Raw genomic sequence first — 11,804 nt, forward strand, 5'->3', positions numbered from 1 at the left:
ACATACAGCACAATAAACAATCACACACACTATATGCAAACAGTTTGGGCTCATACAAGGCTAGACTGCATAAGCAAGCCAACTGGAATGGGGTGTGGTTAGCTCTTAACCCTAACATTGAGAGTTAGGGTGAAGCAGATGAAATGGGAAGTGAGGGTAAGACCTCACAGCTCTTATCCCTGGCCTGGGAGAGCTTGACTCAAAATAGAAAGTGTGGGAGTTCAGAATGTAGGAACTCTTCTCCCAAAGTGACTGACACAACATGATCTTGGGTTATTATCCACAATGCATCAATACAAGGTGTGTGAGCAAAGTGAATGACACACTGAGTAGCAGGAGATGGATTACACATCTCTTTTATCTACCAATTGCCTCCTAAGAGGTCTTTACCTGCTTGGCACAAAAATAAACATTCACAAGCATTACCTCTCAAGGAGGGCTTCAGACAGGTGCCTGCCCACATAACAGGACAGGTCTTCCAGACTACATGAAGTCAAAAGAATTATACCTCAGTGGTTAAGCAACCAAGCAAAGCAAAGCAAGTTCAAATGAACTCTAAGCAACTTAGGTACCTGTGAAAAATCTAAACCAGTCAGTTCAACTGTACAGACAAACAATCAACAGGTATCAGGCAATAATAAACAGACATGCAATGCATCAGGCACCAATGTGCAAGCCATAAGGCACAACACAAATAAATTGGTATCAACCTACAAAACAACACAATGTTAGCCAATCATCAACCAATTAATCAAACTCAAATGAATGAGCCACTCCAATCATGGCAATGTGCATCTGAACCTGAAATCCATAATCCAAATAGTGAGTCCAAACCACTAGGTCAAAGCCTAGGGTCAAACATTCAAAACAGAACTTTAAATCTAACATGAATCATGTTCATTCAATCAAGAACACATCTCAAAAAGTCCCATACCAAAATCATTAACCAAATTCATTTCATGAACAAAACATGGCAAGGCATGCAAATGGTGATCACATTGAGACATCAGAAGAAACAAATGCACATCAAATAAAAAATGACTCAAATAATCTTGGCAAAATTCATGAGTAAACAGGACATATAACATGATCATCCCACAAAAAATTAGAGGCATTGGACATCATTAGGCATGGCAATCACATAGCATAAGTCAATCAATCACATGTGTGACACAAATTGTCACACCAAGTTAGCATAAGCATAAAATAGAGATGAATCATGGTAAAAATCTCAAACCAAAGCCAAAACATCACTCAACCTGTCTAGAAATAGCATGCAAAATTTCAGAAGCAATGGATCAATCTTGAGCATTTTATGATGCATGGAACAAGGCAAGGTCAAACACGTATACATGTGCAATCACTCTAGGACAAATGATTTTTCCAGCCAAGCACAATTTCCATTTTAATAATCACAAAAAAGTAGACAGAATGAGGATCACAATGCAAAAAATTGGAGATCATTTGGATTAATTTTCAATTTTATATGATTTTTGGAAGTTCATGGAAAATTTGAAAATGAAACATGAAGCATGGCATGAAAATGTGAAGGAAAGGTAGAAAAATGCAAGGCAATTGGAAAAGTTCTCTCGCCCGGATTCGAACCAAGGGACAATTTGAATTCCCTAGCGCGCCAATCAAAACGCTGACGTTTTGACACACAAAGCCCTAGCCTGGCACGTTATTTGAATTTCGTAGCTAAACAGGATTTTCGTAGCTAAACTCAAGCCAAACCCTAGCAATAACTGGAAATGCAGAAACTCATGCATGGACGATGAAGATCATGAAGATCTTCATCTGGAAATTTCCAGAAAATACAAAATGTTCCAGAAATACAAAATAAGCACAACATCATGTAGTGCATTCAACATACATCAAAGATCCACAATTATTTCATGCAAAAACATCCAAACATGCACGGATCGAAGAAAATAAGATTCATCATCAAAACTTTAAACAAGCAGAACTTCATGTACAATGCATCATTTCACACGATTTAAAGCTCAAAATCATCAGCACACTTAGATCTTCACAAACATCACAATAAATTTGAGAATTAGAGAGATCGATTCATAACCTCTTGAAGTGCAGATTCAGATTTGGCTCGTTTCAAGGTCTGTGATAGCTCCAACGTTCTTCTATGATGCTTAGTGAGATGATTGGTGATGAATTAGGAGCTCAAATGCACACGAATTCATCTTAATCTTCAACTGCCATGGATGTTTCACACTTTGAACCTAGCTCAATATGCCACGAATTCTCTTGATTCCACGTCCAAACCTTCTCAACAATACTTCAGGATGATGAATTGATCAATAGAAAGGGTTCACGTATGAAGAAATTTGGAAAAAGTTTGAGAGAAAAGTTTTGAATAATTTTGAATCTAGATCTGAAATGTTGCTAATGATGGAAAACAGTTATGATAAGTATATATACTCCATGCTAATCATGTTTAAAACCAACTTAAGCCTAATGAAATTGTGATTAGTAAGTTGGAAGGTGTTTGTGCAAAAATGAGATTTTCACTTCATGCACCCCCATGCACGTGAACAGTGCTCTGCTCTGGCCCAAAACCATTTAAAACAAGCCCATGCACACTTTAGGATTGGTTTTGCATGCCCATGATCATTCAAAATGACTTTATGCAATTTTCTTTCAAAAACTTCATGAATAAACCAAAGGCCATGCAAATGAATTTCATGTCAAATAATGGTATGCTTGGAAAATACATGTCATAAGGATCAAAATGCAAAAAGAACCACTCATTTTGGAGTTTTGGTTTGAAAGTTATTCTCATTTGAATTTTTGAACACACTTTGCCATGATTGGACCATAACTCCTCAACCACACATTAGAAATTCATGATCTTGGACTTTTTGGAAATGGGAGAGAAAGATCTTCAACTTTCATGTTGGAAAAAATTTCATTTGAAGCTTTCTTGATGATGTAATCTTGAGTTGAAGTTGGTCCAAAATATTTCCATTTTTGGAAAGTTCAAATTATAGGTCACTTGCTATTTTTGGAAAGTCTTGACCTGACCTCAAATCCTTCAATGTTGATGTTTGAAATGTCAAATGAGACTTGTTTGAACATGAATGAGACATCTCTAACCACTTCCCACCTCTAAATCCACAGTTGACTGTGCAGTTGACTTCTGTTGACTTTTGTAGGTTTCACATGATTTGCACAGGGACTGATGAGTTCTGAGCCTTCAACACTTGACCTAGCTACTTCAAAATGATCCTTGAATCATGTGAACTCATGGGAATCACCCTAGGGCTCTGATCTCATGGAGAATACTCTTGTTGCCTTGCACAGTTGAATCTCCTGACAAGTCTTGCCTGATGAGATGCAATGGACTATGCAATGTGAATGCAATGTTAATGACTTAAAAAATGAAATGTATATACAAATGGGAGGTGCAAATTTGAGGTGCTACACCACCCAAATGTAAAGAGCTAAGATGCTATGATCCTTGAGGCAAGATGCAAATACAATATTACGATGCCATGAGGGATCTTAGGGTCAAAATTAGGGTCTTACAGTATGCCAGTAGCTCCCATGAAAGGAAAAAAGGTCAAGTTTCCACACAATGCCATGAAGAATGGGAGACTTACAATCTCACTTACTAGAATGTTATGCCTTGAGGGTCAAATTTAGCTATATGTTAAGAAATCGTAATTGGACTTATGTAGAAGTCACAACTATCTGAGGTCAGGCAATAAAAATATAGGTGTTAATGCATGTTAGAGATTTGGTACAAAGAATCAAACTCCTAAAACCTACCACACACTAAAATAAAATGGGAAGGACCTATCTCAGTCACACTTGTATTGATTCATCTGACACAAGGTCATTAATGAACCAATTAGCCTATAGACATTAGAGATTTCATCGGTCAAATGGGGGAATGGGGAAGAATATGGATGAAGATGAAGAGGGTGGGCAAGATAGAAACACAAATTGATCATGGGAGGAATTTCATCAAATCAAAACCATCCATTCATTTTGGGAGATTAAATGTATATTTCATCAATCCCCTAAATCCAATGGTGTTGATCCAACAAAAGTCAAATAAACCTTGACCAAGGCACAAACATAAAGTCAAACATCACAAGACCATAAAAATGGCTCAACAACATTTTTAAAGATTTAATCAATTAAAAAACACATTAAAAATGAATTAAAATACATTTTAATTTGGTCAAAACCTAAAATCCCTTCAAAACACCAAATAAATGGCCAAGGGATTTATCCTAGGTCAAACAAGGTCAAAGGACCTTAGACAAAAAAATTCACTATTTTTTAAAAGTCAGAAGTATTTTTAAACAATTAAAAATATGCAAAAAAACATTTAATTCATGAAAGATACCAAAATTAATCCAAAAAAATATTTTAATTCAAAATATGAAAGAGGAAAATATTTAAAGATTTTTTGTGAAATCCCATATTTTTTGGATTAAAAATGAAATTAATATGAATAAAATAAAATAAAGGGATTAAATGAAAAATTATAAAATATAATAAAATTCAAAAAAAATAAGGCCCATCAGATCTCCCTCATTAATTGAGGTGGCAGACATGATGGCCAGACGTGTGTTATCCAGGATAGACCAAGCCAAATGCGTCACACCAATGGTAATCAGAACCAAGGGCCAAGATTAAAACATTTTGAATGGATCAAAGGGTTGGGAACATGCCAACACACCACCGGAGCTAGGGCTCCGGTCATCATTTTCGAATCTGGCCTAAATTTTCTCAAAATCCAAGTATACTGAAATATACAAGGATTTGAATTTTGAGGATCAAGATCTGAGTTGCTTAGATTTGATCTCAAAGCAACTCAATCTTATTGCCTACATTGGTAGGACTTCAACAAACCAACAATCAATCAAAATGGATGAAAAAAGAGGGAGAATCGAAGAAGAAAAGTTTCTGAAATCTCACCTTCGAGGAGCTTCAAATTAGCTTGATCTTGCTTCCAATTTGGCTTGGCTTTACTCTAGAAGCTTGCAGAAGATGATATTGATGATTAAGAAGCTTGGACTTTTGGAGTTTCAATTCCAAAACATAATGAGAATTGAAACATTGTAAGACCCTAATTTTGACCCTAAGATCCCTCATGGCATCATATTATTTTCTCATTGCATTGCCTCAAGGATCATAGCATGTGTGGCTCCTTAACCCTAGGGTTGGGACTTGTGTGAGTTGGTTTGAGACCACCAAGCATGCTTGTATATTATTGATTTTCTTATTTTGATTACTAACCAAAAGCACAAAAATTTGTCACTAAATCTTTTTATTTTGAAGCTCAAGTGATCATGTGCTCCCATGCTCCTAGGAGGCTCCTAAGCTCAATAAAATGGCTAGATGAAGATGAGAACAAGCATGACAATGGTCCACAAAGTTCCTAATCATCATATATTTATCCCAAGTATCTCAATTTTCCAATTTGATCAAGATAAACCAAAGAGCTTGAGGATTGTTTCCCAAGGAAACCCTAATTCAAATGTGCATTCACTAGTACAAAAAGAATAATATAATTTGTAAATTTACACCCGTTTTACAAAAAACGGGTGTAAAAAGCAAATGCGGTGACAGTTTTGTAAATAAAGTCTTATTTTGAATTTTAGTACGTAACAATAGACACCCTATTTTTAAATAACGGGTGTAAATTCAAATATTATTTATTATCAACTCTATATTACACCTGATATTCAAAAAAAGGGTGTAAATTTAAAAATAAAAATAAAATATTCGTGCCTTAAACAATAACTTTTATTATTCTTATTTGTTTAATCTTAAATTTTCTTAAAAAAATAATAAATTTTAATATTAATATATAACAATAGACACCCTATATTTAAAAATAGGGTGTATAATTATAACAATATAAATGACTAAATTTATATTAAACCCGTTATATTAAAATAGAGTGTAAATTTTGGAATATTAATATAACAATAAACACCCTATATTTAAAAATAGGGTGTATAATTATAACAATATAAATGACTAAATTTATATTAAACCCGTTATATTAAAATAGGGTGTAAATTTAGGAATCCCTAAGTACAATTTATCATTACCGCCTAAAATATAACCATGACTTCTCATGTTCCAAATTTTCTTTTCATTTCACATTTTAGAAACTTTTCATCATCGATGAAGTGCAAGAAATAGTGAAAAAGGAACAAAGAACGTGATTGCTCGGAAATCTTCACAACCCACAACGGCTTCATCATTCTTCTTTACCGTCGAAGAAGGTGATTGCTGGACGATCTTTACGAAAGCTCGGAAATCTTCACAACCCACAAAGAACGTGATTGCTGGACGATCTTTACGAAAGCTACTAGCAGCTGCTCGACGACTCATCGAAGAAGGTTTTTTCATCTCCATAGAAACATAACGCAACATCAACAACGGGTTATTGATTTGCAAGTTTGAGACAATCATATAAATCTTTTTCCCACTGCCTCTATAATATTTGAACACATGGTTGATTTTGAATGTTGTGTTAATTGTTTTGTGCATTGGTTGTGTTGATTGTTTTGTGCATTGGTTCTGTTTGGAATTAACATTGAAACAGTTTTTGTATATTTTCGTATGGTTCTATTATTCTGATCTCTTTCACAGATTGTGTAATGCTGAAACAGTTTGAGTATGTTTCAGCTTCTTGTTTGATTTTCATTTAAAATTGTAGTATCAATGTTATGATTGAACGTTTAGGGCATTTTCCGCGAGTTCCCAAGCCCAACGACAATTCCAAGATGGGATTTTCATTGGAATTTGCTGGCATGCTTAACAGAGCCTGCCTGTTCTTTTATATTAGGATTGTTGGATTTGTCGCAAGCCTGCTTAACAGAGCATGCCTGTTCTTTATGTTCATGAGTCTGCATATGGTAAGCTATTTGGTAAGCTATTTGGTCTATATTCAATCTTGAAATCGTACCCCAGAAATTTCTGTAACCACGTCTGTTGTTCAGAAGTTTGCAGTGATTGATCCATCAGGATTTTCATACTTCTTTGATCTGTTCTAGTATGATTTTCACAGTAAGCCTTGTGTTGCATCAGGGGATTCACCTTGGTAATCAATGCATTCTACATATCCATTTGATTCACTTGTTCCACAACCAGAAAATCCACCATTAGTAAATATAGGAATCACAGTATTACAAGCAACCAATGTAAGAAAAAAAACTCATGAGCAGTTATTCTTTCATCTCTATTTGAGTTTCTATGCAGCATGCTCATTAGTTTGGGATCAACTGCAATTTCAGATTTGAGTTTCCATCTCTGTTTCGGAATAACAGCTGTTGTTGAACTATTATCAGTAGTAACCAAGAAGCTCCCATAATTCTTCTTCCATCTTGTTTTCTGTTAGTGTTCCTGTCTTGTCTGAAAATACATAGCAACCAATGTTCTCAAAACCGGCATTGTGCAAATTGTCTCGAAGTCTACTTCTATTTCCTTTTCAATCCAGCTCTCTAAAGCTTTTTCATATTGCTTAAAGAACAAAGGCAATGTCCTCTGTTGGATGACGTACCCATCAAAAAAAGGAACACCAAATCCTTGATTAGGAGACATTGCAGCAAAAAATGAATCACAGAAGTATGCTGGAACCCATTGATCACGGGCAATACACAGTGACTGAAGCCAATCATTGCTTCTAAGCTCGTAATTATCAAGGATAGAATTACAAGATGATTCAAACTCCTCGATGGTTTCTGTCATGTTAATGAAATTATAAAGTTCACCCTGAAAATTTGGATGCAATAGACACACATGGGCCAACTTTTCCTTGCCTTCTCTCAAGACATGCCACTTGTTAATACAGTGGCGAGTTTGTGGGAAAACCTGTGAAATTGCCTTCTGTATGGCCCTGTCTTGATCAGTAATTATTGAGACAGGTTGTCGGTCACTCATTGCCATGAGAAATGTCTTAAAGAGCCACAAAAGGAGGCCTCAGAATCATCAAAAAGGAATGCACAACCAAATGAAACCAACTAACCATGACTGTTTACTCCAGTAAAAAGAGAAAATGACACTCTATATTGGTTAGCTCTGCATGTAGTATCCAAATGAACTGCATCACCAAAATGACCATAAGCTGTCCTGGATCAATGTTGGTTGTATATTAACAACAATCTGAATAAGTGTCTGTACTATCTGAGAAGCAGACACAGGAAGGTACAGTGTTTCAATGACAGCAGTCTCAAGAACCGGATGAGTATATGTGCCAGGATCCTGAGTTCGGTAGAATGCCTGTTGGCCCTCAGGAGCATTCGGTAGTCCAGACTGAGATACTGCCGGCGGTTTGTTTTGGGCTATACACAGTGCACTGTTTGATGAGGTAAGTGCTTCTTATCAGCATAGTGTGCCGTTTTTGTACAATGATGAAAGTTACTGGAGGCTGACAGTTTGGCTCTAAGGGAGGACATGCCTTCCGGATTGCGTCCAACTCATAGAGTAAAACTTGATAAAAATGTCCTTCACTTACATCATCCCTGTAAAATATGGTTCGTAGGGCTTTGGTCCCGTTGCTTTTCTGTAGGAAATCAGTAAATCTCTTATCATGCCACCACTAACAGTGCCGCGAACAGGATCATGTCACGTTTTGTATAAATCTTGTATAAGTTCCTGTCTGTGAACTTGAGCACACACTAAGCCAACATATTTTGTCACTTCAGGACAATCTTGGAATGCTACAGCAACTGCTATTGAGGGGCTAGTGTCTCCTCCATTTTCAGGATGCGTAACATCCGCTCCAAAAATTATGGTCGGTATGTCGCTAACAAATGGTTTTCTGTAGCTAACAACATCTAGAAGAATAGTGTTTCCACCTCCTCAAATGAACTTTGTAGCGACCTGGTGCAAGCATCTCCAAAGCCTCCAGCCTCTTCTGCTGACTTTAAAAACAGATACAGTTCTTTGTCATCTCATTAATATTGCCAAACTGCTTTGACAAATCAGAACTTGCAATCCCAGGCTTGGATGAATTTACATGCTGCTCATCAGAAGGATGAAACTTTCGTATAGATGACTTTGGTCACCAACATGTTGTTTCTGCTGCTGTAGCTGAGACTGTGATACCATAAATAAACTCATTCTTTCCAGGCTGGTAACACCATATATAATTGCACCAACAATAAGTGCAGAAACAGAAGCAGCAATTTTTGTTGTTCGGGCGAGCACGATTCGTAACTGCTTCAATTTGGTCTCCACCAAACATTCTAGCCATACCAAAACTGCAATCGGTATGTCGCTAACAAATGGTTTTCTGTGTTGGAGTTTTGAAATCAAAACAACCTCATTTTTAAACTCTTTTATGCCTTGTCCAGAATACTTCGACAGTCTCTCACTGCAATTGCCATTCCATTGCTCAATATACCCTTATAAACAGAACCAAAACCACCTTCACCAAGCTTGATATGCATATTTGATGTTGTGTTGATTGTTTTGTGCATTGGTTGTGTTGATTGTTTTGTGCATTGGTTCAGATTGTCATTTTGAACACCTTTTTTGAATCACTTTTATTTTTGTTTTTACTTCCTTTCATGTTGATTTTAATACACTATTTAATGAGATGCATGATATCCAAAAGAAAAGGAAATAAAAAGGAGTATAACAGGCCTTATTTTAATGATGAAAATGAAGTTGATGATGTTTATGCCATTCGTTATGATCATCAAGAAGGGATTTTGGAGGATAATAACAAATAACCAAGAAAAACCATCTATATTTTACTAATAACTATATTTTAGTTAATAAATTGTTATTATGTTTATTATTCATTTTAATTTTAGTTTTGACTAATATTGTTTTCTCTCTAAACAGGAATTATGGATAAACCATCTAGCTCTTCACCAAAAAAAAAGAAGACTAGAGGTGTCACAGCATTGCTACGTTTCATTGCCAAACTTCCTGATGGTGAAAAATACCAAATTGATTTTGATCCTGATACCTTCCAACCCATTGGTCAGTATGCTGCAAAGTTTAAAAGTTATTTGTCATTCATTGCACGTAGCAAGGTTAGTATAAATGAAAAGCAATGGAAAAAGATAAGCGATAAGTTGAAGGACGTGATATGGGACGATATCACGGTATGCATTTTTAATTAATTATTTTAAAGTTATTATCTATAATTGCTTCAATTACTAACACTCCTTATGTTTTGAAGTGTAAGTTCACTTGCCCCACTGATAAAGAATTTAGGAAGCATTGGTTTGTTTATATGGGGGAACGATTGAAGCAATTTAAGACATTGCTCTCAAATGTCTATATATTTGGGAAAGGAGATAAGCATGGAAATACAACTCCATTTGAAAAGTATAAATTTATCAAAGAAGAAGATTGGGATTTGTTTGTCCAGACTCGACAAAAAGAAGATTTTCAAGTTAGTTAAATTTGTAGATTTATTTTTATGTTATCTAAATTGATTTGGTTTTTGACGTTTAGTTTAATGTGATTTATTTGTAATAGGAGAAAAGGCTAAAAGGAAAGACACATGCATCAAAGAATATCCACCCTCATATTTTGTCTCGTGGTGGTTATGAAAAACTTAGGGCCACCGTAATGGAAGAGAGGAGGAAAAAAGTGATTGAAGAGGCCAAAGGAATAATAAACATAATAACAAAATATGAGAAAAAAGTTCGGGAGGGCCCTCATGTTTATTACTGAATTGCACTTATGGTGATAAAATTATAGTTGTACATGCTCTGAACCAACTAAAATTGTATGTGTTTCTATGTCGAGTGAAGAAAGTTAGTGTTGGTACAAATTTTGTGAAAAAGGAAAAAAGTTTGTGATGTTGTTGTTTTTGGTGGCTTTAATGTAACTAGGAGTTTATATGCAGGGGCATCAACAAGATAACGGATGGGCATGTGGATATTATGTCATGAAAAATATGTTTGACATTATTGATGCTTGTATTGTTGAAAGATTCAATGAGGTATTTTATATTACATATATTTAATGAAAAACATGTAAATTATTGTTTTAACATGTAGTTGTTTAATTTATTATATGTTTGAACTTGCAGATATTCACAGACACCTCATCATATGAAAAAGAGTCAATTGATCACATCCGACAACTTTGGGCTCAATTCTTTTTGCAAAAGGTTGAAGAGCAAGAGAACCAGGAAAAGAAAGATTTAATGACAAAACAGAAGCGATTAAAAAAAACTTATATATAGATATATTTTTGTTCCATGAATGATTTATTGGTACAAGTTACATGAACAAAGTTGTTGAATTTTTTCTTACATGAATACAATTTTTGTTGATGTATGACTTGGTGCAAGATTCTAAAGATTAGAGAAATGTTTGTTTTGGTTATTTTTGTTTTTTATTGAATATCCAGGAATATATAAAAATATTTGGTTTAATGAAATTTCAAATAAAATATTTTTAAAAAAATTGAGATATTTTACACCCTTCATACACAAAATAGGGTGTAAATGTGTTAAAATTAAATGTAATTATAAGATATTTTACATTTGATATATCAAAAATAGGGTGTAAATATTTGTCACTTTACACCCGTTTGAATTATAATAGGGTGTAAATTCGTTTAACTTCAATGTATGTAGGTGACAATTTACACCCGTTTTATATTAAATAGGGTGTAAATGTCCTAAAATTCAATGTATATATCTACCAATTACACCTTTTTTTATCTAAAACAGGGTGTAATAGGTGACAATTTACACCCGTTTTATATTAAATAGGGTGTAAATGTCTTAAAATTTAATGTATATATCTACCAATTACACCCTTTTTTTAAATCTAAAATAGGGTGTA

General features: G+C 34.8%; 1 protein-coding gene across 1 annotated transcript; it reads left to right on the forward strand.

Moving 5' to 3' along the window:
• Positions 1 to 8,261: 8,261 nt before the first annotated feature.
• LOC127079363 (uncharacterized) lies at positions 8,262 to 11,197 on the forward strand. Its single transcript, XM_051019755.1, has 7 exons — positions 8,262 to 8,353; positions 9,118 to 9,257; positions 9,838 to 10,103; positions 10,181 to 10,396; positions 10,483 to 10,668; positions 10,856 to 10,951; positions 11,042 to 11,197. Exons 1-7 carry the CDS (start codon positions 8,262 to 8,264, stop codon positions 11,195 to 11,197), a joined length of 1,152 nt encoding a protein of 383 aa, XP_050875712.1.
• Positions 11,198 to 11,804: the final 607 nt, after the last annotated feature.

This window comes from Lathyrus oleraceus, chromosome 5 (assembly GCF_024323335.1).
Source record: "Lathyrus oleraceus cultivar Zhongwan6 chromosome 5, CAAS_Psat_ZW6_1.0, whole genome shotgun sequence".
NCBI lineage: Eukaryota > Viridiplantae > Streptophyta > Magnoliopsida > Fabales > Fabaceae > Lathyrus > Lathyrus oleraceus.